Source organism: Barbus barbus (genome assembly GCF_936440315.1).
Source record: "Barbus barbus genome assembly, chromosome: 19".
Lineage (NCBI taxonomy): Eukaryota > Metazoa > Chordata > Actinopteri > Cypriniformes > Cyprinidae > Barbus > Barbus barbus.
The window spans coordinates 18,846,708-18,855,454 of NC_136747.1; the positions used below are offsets into that span (position 1 = coordinate 18,846,708).

The 8,747-nt window shown below is 39.3% G+C and overlaps 2 protein-coding genes and 1 pseudogene across 6 annotated transcripts in view; 2 read left to right on the forward strand and 1 right to left on the reverse strand.

Annotated features, from left to right (window-relative positions):
• LOC306885735 (protein argonaute-4) overlaps positions 1–2,127 on the forward strand; it is a 20,871-nt gene extending 18,744 nt beyond the window's left edge. For all 4 annotated transcript variants that reach the window (XM_079442473.1, XM_079442470.1, XM_079442471.1 and 1 more), the window contains one exon: positions 1–2,127. This exon is cut by the window's left edge and continues 1,052 nt beyond it. The gene's annotated coding sequence lies outside the window, so the exon portion shown is untranslated.
• Positions 2,128–4,757: 2,630 nt separating this feature from the next.
• Positions 4,758–5,444, forward strand: LOC306885254 (claudin-4-like; the record flags this gene model as incomplete). The annotated part of the gene is made up of 1 exon (XM_079441666.1): positions 4,758–5,444. The coding sequence occupies one exon, from the start codon at positions 4,758–4,760 to the stop codon at positions 5,442–5,444; it is 687 nt and encodes a 228-aa protein (XP_079297792.1).
• A 1,940-nt stretch (positions 5,445–7,384) lies between these two features.
• Positions 7,385–8,469, reverse strand: LOC306885793 (AFG2-interacting ribosome maturation factor-like; annotated as a pseudogene). The gene is made up of 3 exons: positions 8,014–8,469; positions 7,777–7,895; positions 7,385–7,389 (listed from the first exon to the last, which is right to left on the reverse strand). The product of its transcript is annotated as an AFG2-interacting ribosome maturation factor-like (transcript).
• Positions 8,470–8,747: the final 278 nt, after the last annotated feature.

Sequence of the window (8,747 nt, forward strand, 5' to 3'; positions counted from 1 at the left end):
TCTGCCTGTGGCAAGACAGGAAACGCATGCGTCTTATTCGGATAGTTAGTCATTTTACATGGTTGAAAGGTATGGCCATTGCACAGTTACAGACGTAGCGCTAACGTGCGGTCTGATAGGCTAGGCTTGCAACATTACAGCACTCTCCCTTTTATGCATTTATACATAAGATTCAAATCAGATTTGTAAGAGTTTAATATAAATGTTTTTTTGTGGTAAACTTTAACGATTTGTTAGAGTAGATAATTGTTGTTCTCGTCATTCTTAATGTTGATATTGATCAGTTGTTTGCTAATCGGTCGCATAATTAATTGATCCAGGAGTCATTGTGTTTTTTTTTTTATTTTTTATTTTTTTAAATACAGCTTGATTTCTTGTAGCGTTGTGTTAATGTTAATGAGGGCCCAAAATGCTTTGGTTTGTCCACTTAGCCTCTTTTTTTTAATTTTTTTTTTTATGTTTGAACTGGTCAAATTGAGTTTTGGCTCATTTCTGTACCAAGTTAATAGGGAAAAAAAGTGGAGTGACAAATCAGAACTTTTTGGGGGGAAATCTTAGCAATCTTCCGCAGTTATATGGATTTTACACTTAAAGTGTGTTTATTACTTCTGTGTGTATATGAACTCAAATCTATGATATAAATCTGAATGAATTTTCTCTTGCGTATTAAAAATAGGACACCATACATTAAGACACACGAGCATAAGCACTGCCTTTGGACTGAACAGCACCGATTAGAGCGGTTTGAAGGGTCTCCAGCGTGCACGCCTCGTCGGGGGGCCGCTCTGCAAAAACCCTTTCGTAATAAACCATCCGTAAAGCAGCAGGTTTGATATGAATGAGTTTGAGCACCAGCCTGTCGTTGGCGTGGACGCTGGTCCCATGAAAGAAGAACAGGAAGTGGGCAAGGGCATCACATGCAATAAATTGGATTTGCGCATCGAATGCTAAATGGGTTACTCAATGTCACGGCTTCCAGAGAATAACGCGTTTGAGTACTGTGTGTGTGTGTGTGTGCCCTTTCTAGGCATTTTAGCTAAATTGTTACATGACACTTAATTCCAGTTTGTATAATGATATCATTGCAAAGCAATATAACCCAAAATCTAGAACAATTAAAAAGCTGTAATACTTTTTTGTCGATGTGGCTGTTGGTTGGATTCCTATTGCCATTTGTGTTTATGTACTTATTTTGCTTGTATCAATCAGTGGGAATGTGCATATGGTGGACTAGCTTTTTAGGCTATGTGGAAAATTTTCAAATTTAAACTGTGTTCGCCTGCATGCCAGAGTATTGTTCTAATCTCTTATAAAATATTTATTATGGCGCAGAAGTTTTTTTTATTAGCAAATCAATACAGGGAGACTGTTTTGAGTAGCGATGTTGTCCAGTCTCTTTTACAGGATTTAAAAAATTTCTCCAGAAATGTCAGTAACTGATGAGGGACAGATTCAAGGGCTGAAGGGGTGTGGATGTCGGTCTTTGGGAGCTCCAACCCAAACGAGGTACTTTCTTCAATCATTGGGCCGCTCAGACTGACCTCCTCACCCTTTCTTTCCGTCCTCATGCCGATGAGGAGCCCTTTTACCCACTGTCTCGTTCCCTCTCTGCTCTCGGGCTCTTCAGTGCTGTGGACGCCGCCCTGGTGGCACCTCCACACATACACTTCCTCTCTGCATGTGGTGGGCCCCGAGGGTCCACTGCACAAGGATATTACCTCTCTTAACTTAGGTTTTTTTTAACCGTTCTCTGTCCCGATTTAAAGAGAGCATGATTTTTTTTTAAATTCCTATTTGATATATGGCTTTGTTATTTGAAAAATGTGTATTGTAATTTAAGTTTTTGTTTCTCTTACTGGTGTGTAGCTTTTTTGTGCTGTTCTATTCTCGTGTTCTGAGCTGTGTGACTTGTCCAATAGCAATAGCGGCACTTTCTTTGACCTGCTGGGGAAAGCTCGGGACTCCTGTAGCTTCTCCTATCAGAGTGCCCCGTCAGTTGCTGTACTGCTTTGTGACATTTTTAAAAAAAAAATCTCCCTTTTTTTTTTTTTTTTTTTTTTAGCCTGCAGGGAATATTTGTGTTATTGTGCAAAGTAATAAATTGGTATTTTATGCCTATAACACACACCTCTGTCTCCTGTCATTATTGATGTTCAGGAAAGGAAACCTTAAAAGGTCTGTTTATTGTACAGATATTACTGATATCAATTTTAATAAATAATTTTTTTTAACATAATGGAATGTTTTCTTAAAAATAGATTTAAAACCACTAGATGGCAACACCTACTTAGATCTACAAAGTAAACCACTCACTGTTGTGATGCAGCACTATCCAGCTTAAATAGTTTCCCTTGCTGAATATTTATGTATTAATCGAACAGACCAACACTTAAATTCCCAGAAAATCTTGCATGGCAGCTTTGGTTACTATTGATTTTTATCATGGTAAAGTGCAGCTTGAACTTTGAACAATTCCTTGTGTGTTACACAAAATCGTCATTTATTAAGCTTGAAATGAAGAATACCCCCCCCCCCCCCCCCCCCCCCCAACCTTCACTCTCTTTATTTTACTTATTTTTGAAAGTCATTTGAGCAGTGTATACTTATGGGTACTTAAATATCAGCTATTTATATGACAGTTTTCACATTTCTTTATTATACAGTTTGCCTTTTTAAAAGCTGCATTCTTACATGAATTATACTTGAGCTTCATTGTGGGCCATCACTCATTCGTCTGCTTTCTCTCTCTCTTTTGTGTACCCACTCTCTCATTTCCTGTGTCCTGTGCTGTCGTCATGACCACTGTTGCCAAGGAGAGGCAGCCACAAGAGAAAGGAAACTTAAACCAGAGATCTTGTAGCCGTAATATTTAATTCATCACCTCAGACGCTAACGTTTGCATGTTATGGAGCAGAATGAAACAAAGGAACTGGGCAAAATGACACAAAAAAACAAAGCCTTTGGAAACAACTTGGTAGTAGTCCCTTTATCAAATAATTATATTATAAAATGTAAGTTACAGTATATAGACCAAAAAAAAATTACAATTCATCTTTAATCACCTCGCAAGGTAACCTTATATTGCTGTAATTGGATCATTTGTACCTTTGTAAAATATCCCTTTACAACTTGACAGCCATGTAAATTCACACTTCTGGCTAAAATGCTGTTAAAATGAGTGTTTTTGAGAGGATGTACATTACTGATGGTCTCAATCACAAAAAATGGACTGGCAGTCCATACTGTTTCAAAGTGTGAGGATTTTTGTGTTCATCACAGTCACCCTCAGAAATGCCCACAACAGCAAACATCCTCACAAGCCCTCTCTTTAAAGAAATTTCTTTGTCTCATTGGGGGAATGGCAAACACACTTTTGTATCAGCCCTTCATGAGCACTGAACGCTTTGAGGCATATTGTTGACAGCTCCTAGATTGTCTTTGTGTTAACTGATCCGCTAGCAGACACCCCTCTTGCCCTCCCTCCTCTGTGTTGCTCCATCTCCCTTTATATCCTGCCATCCGCTGTTTTCCTTTCAGGATGAGAGTGGCTTTGCTCAACAGTGTTTCTAAAGATGGACGAGACTAGCACACTTGAAACACCTGTAAGGGTTATCGGGCCGCCCAATAAGCGATCGGCACTCTGACAGAAACCAACCAACCCGTGAAGGTTTTGCTGCAGGGAAGAGGACACTGCTTTTGTCTTTGCCTAAGTGGCCTGAAGCACAGCACCCTTTTTTGTGTCCGCTCTCGATACGACAAGAGCATCTAATCTAAAGAGCTTGAAAGAGGACAACGTATTTACTTTTGACATCTATCCGCACAGGTGTTATATCTGTAGAACCTTTCTTTTTACTTCACACGAAACTGTTGGATAATTTACGAAGACCTTTGCCATCGCTCAGACTCTAGTTTAGGTTCTGTTTGACGTTTGTTGGGTGCTTGGAAGTAATGCATATTTGACAGCCACTGCATCAATGTCACAGTATCAAATTCAATCGGTGTGACCTGTTTGGGTAAGGCAACACCAGACTGGGTAGCAACAGAGACACATGTCCCTGCGATAAGAGTAGATCTTTCTTTACTGAGAAGACAACAAGTCCACCACACTTTACAGTGGTGCAAGACCAACTTCTACCCTCCGGATATAGCCTGTGACGGTGGGATTCTCATTGAAGTTCAATCAATCCCTTATGGGTGAGTTGAGACAAGTGGCAGCAGTTCTTCAATTATTCATCTTTTCAAAGAAAGACCAGGCGAAAGTGAACACAACTGTCTGAGAATCCAAAAGACGGACTAGAACGTAGCTGAACAAAACTTGGTTCCAAGAATTTTGAAAGACAAATCTGAGAGGTCTGCCAAGGATCTTTTTAAGGAGGACTGACCGAGACCGGAGGATTGGGACCAAATAACAGACTAGAATGCACCTGAACAAAACTTTGCTCTGAGAATTTAAAGACACTCCAAGAGGTCCAGAAAGGAACTTTAAAGGTCGACACGAGGACTGCCAAACATAAGACCAGGGGACGGACTAAAATGCATCTGAACAAAACTTTGCTTCAAGAAATTTGAAAGACAAAACCTTAGCAAGTAACTTTCAAAGAAGGACTGACCGAGACTTCTTGCTGAGGATTGGCAAACGTGCCGACCTCTTTGGGCAAGGAGGACTGAAGCTATTACCTATAGTTGGAGCACCTGCAAGCGGAAAAGTGTCGTCGAGGTTGTGGCCCGAGGAGGCGTGGTACTCAGAGAGTGGCGAGATGGTGAACACGGGTATGCAGCTGATCAGCTTCACCTGTGCTGTGACAGGCTGGGTGATGGCTATAGCAGTGACTGCACTGCCCCAGTGGAAGGTCACGGCTTTTATAGGCAGCAACATCTTGACTTCCGAAATTGTTTGGCAGGGGATCTGGATGAACTGCATCTACCAGACCACCGGCCATATGCAGTGTAAGACCTACGACTCCATGCTGGCTCTACCGCCTGATATCCAGGCGGCACGGGCACTGATGTGCATTGCTATCTTCTTGGGCTGGTTGTCCTGCACCGTCTCTTGCTGTGGAATGAAGTGCACCACCTGTGCCGGGGATGATCGCCATGCCAAGGCTGGCATAGCGCTGTCTGGTGGGGTGCTCTTCATCCTGACGGGCCTGTGCGTCCTAGTGCCGGTTTCCTGGACAGCAAACACTGTGGTGCAGGACTTCTACAACCCCAATGTTCCCCTCCAGCACAAGCGGGAGCTGGGTCAGGCCATTTACCTGGGATGGGCGGCAGCAGTGATTCTTATGATCAGCGGTGCGGTGCTGAGCAGTACCTGCCCACACATCGAGAGAGGAGGGTACAGACGTGGGTACATAGGCCGCAGTTTTGCAAACTCAAGGCCTTCTGCTCCTGATCCGCCGAAGCCAATCACCACCAGTACCCTGCCTCTTAAGGAATATGTATGATAAAGATAAAAAATGAAAGCAAATGGGATAATGATTAAAGGTGCACTCAGTGATTTCTGTTTCAATGGACAGTTGTATTTTGTGTCATTGTCACTGTGGTGATCATGTCCATATTTGCCATTTGAAATCCCATTTATCTGCTTTTTCTTTCATTGCTTATACATCGGACACATGTTGGTGCTGTTCACTCCAGCTCCTTCATTATATTGTCTGTAATATACATACGTGACCCTGGACCCCAAAACCAGTCATAAGTGTCAATTTTTCAAAATTGACATTTATACATCACCTGAAAGCTGAGTAAATAAGCTTTCCATCAATGTGTGGTTTGTTAGGATCGGACAATATTTGGCTGAGATACAACTATTTGAAAATCTGGAATCTGAGGGTGCAAAAAATTCTAAATATTGAGAAAATCGCCTTTAAAGTTGTCCAAATGAAGTTCATAGCAATGCAAATTACTAATCAAACATTACATTTTGATATATTTACAGTAGGAAATTTACAAAATATCTTCATGGAACATGATCTTTACTTAATGTCCTAATGATTTTTGGTTTAAAAGAAATATCAATAATTTTGACCCATACAATGTATTTTTGGCTATTGCTACAAATATACCTCAGCGACATAAGACTGGTTTTGTGGTCCAGGGTCACATATTGTATTGTTATATTGTTTGGTTTGCTTTTGTTTAGATGTGTTTTTAAGTTTATGTAGGTAAAGCTTTATTTTTTAAAGTGTCATTTCTGTATTACTAGTGGCACCAAAATGGAATCACAATCTGCTATTTTTTTCTGTACAACAAGGGCACAACCAGTGCTGTGAGTTTGGAGTGGAACTATTAGTTTGTCAGTGGTAAACATGAGTATTTGAAAACTGCCCCCCCCCCCCCATTTCTGTTTGGTCACACTGGTGGAGCAGAAATGACACATTTCACCTTTAAAGTACATAATTTCTGCACCAATAGCAAAAACAGAATTGAAAAAATAATGATTAGCACTAACACTGAAAAACAGCTAGATTCACCCCAAACACTGTGACACACTTCAGCTTTAACTGAACTGAATTGTAAAACACAGCTGGCCACGTGATCTCAGCTTGTGTGAGTGTACATTATTTTTCATTCGTCATAAGTATTATTCATTTCTTCAGGGTAAGGATTTTAATGTGGAAAAAAATTACTGAGTGCACCTTTAATTAAAGACAGTCTAGTATCTAGAATTTGAAACAGTGTTTGAGTAGTAATATTTGTAGTTGTATTGCAGTGGGTCTATGATTTTCATAAAATTTCCTTTCCCTTGCTGCTTGTCACTCTCTCTTCCCATCAGTGTATTTTCTCATATGAATGCATTTAGATTAGGTTTCATCATATTTTGATAAGATTTTTTTTTTTAAGTTCAATAGTATTAACTGTGGGCTAACTTAGGCCCATTTTGCAGTGTCTTTTTTCCTTTCTTTTTTGTAAATGGTAATCTATCTTGTGTTTTGTAGACAACTGACAGCACACCACTGCTGTACTTAGAAACAGTAAAAGCATTTTTCAGTATGTTGGATTGCTGTGTTCATAGTGTTTTCTGTATTTATTTATTAAAATTGTGTGAACTTGAGGAAAAAATAAAAACGATATGTGATGTGACATTCAATGACAACAGTGCAATTGTTTTATCAATATATATAAAAAACTATGAAATAACCACATTTATTAAAACAGAGCACTGCTCTTACAATGATACTGATATTCAGTCTTTGTCAAATCAATGCCCATAGCAAAACAAAATTAATCCAGGAGTCTCGAGCTACACCATTACTATACCGCTGTCCTTTTTCAAGATCCTTCATTGCCAAACTGAGAACAACTGCCAACATAGGATGTGGAAATGACTTGATAAAATAGCTGACATTCATTCAGTCTCCAAGAAGAATGATACTTTACACAATTAATCTAAAACACAAAAAACATGAATGAACACAAAATATAAATTTCGAGACTAAAATCTCTAATTTTACTGTTGTATATATTTGTATACATCACATGTACATATACATTCTAATTTCCGATTCTTATAAAATGTCACACAACAAACAAAATCTATGATTAATAGATGCAGCCAAACTACTACACAGCATCAAATTCTCCGTTTACATCTGGTATCAACGTATTAAATGTGTTTTTTTTATGGCCATTTGTGATAGAATGTTCTGGACCACTGTTTGCACCCGTTTTTAGTGCCAACCACTTGTAATCAGATCACCCAAGACAGACATTAACACCAGATGAAAATGGGGCCAAAGAGTGTAACATTATCTACTCCAGGAAAAGGGGAAATACCTGCAATTCTCTCCTCTTCACTAGCCAAATGTAGAGATTCCCATCTCTTTGGTGCAGTTTCCATTAACGGAAGGTCACTGGGTGTCAGTGACTGCAGGAGGTTCCTTCTCTGCACTAATCTGACCAGATGAATTTAGGATTCATTGCAAAATAATGCATGTGCCTAACACACAGAGAGAAGAAGCATCACATTGATGCCAACAGTGGTCATGATGAGGAATGAGATTTAAAGGATACTGTAGTCGGTAATAGCGATCTGCATCTTGAAGCCACTCTAACATATCTGATCTGGAGACACAACCAGCAATGTCAAGAGTATCTGTGTTCTTCTCATAGAACTGGAAAACAGCAGACACCTGTTGACTGATGGCGTCCCGCACCCTCTGAAGAGCATCCCTGGAAGACAAAATTGCATGTGTGTTAAAATGATAATCAAACAGGACTTACATTTTCTCAGAACTGCATCCACAGCCAGTGACAGTTTGTAATGAAGGCGTTCTTGTAAACTAGGGAAACTGGCAAGAGGCGTGTTTGCAATCTGAACGGTATTCAGTGCCTTCAACTGCACTGCAAGGTTTCCAAGAGAGCTCATAAGAGGTTTACATTCAACTAGTTCACTGTCCCAAACGCTTTTAAGGTCTCAAAGCATTTTTTGAGTTGTTGGTGCAATGATAATAAAACAGCACTGGACATTTTGAAAAAAAAAAAAATCATTTTCAGTGACAGAATTTGAGAAACACTGTGAACGACGTTCATTTACAGAGAATTCATATAACTAATATATTAAATATTTAAATCTATAATATTAATCATAATTTAAATTTATCTGATAAACTACAAATCATGTCTGTGAGAGCCTGTTTCCATCGTAAAAGTACATGTGATATACATTAATCCCAAAGCCAAACAAAAATATTCTTTATTTAGAGAATTGGAGACCCATTAGTCTATTAAATAATGATGCCAAATTA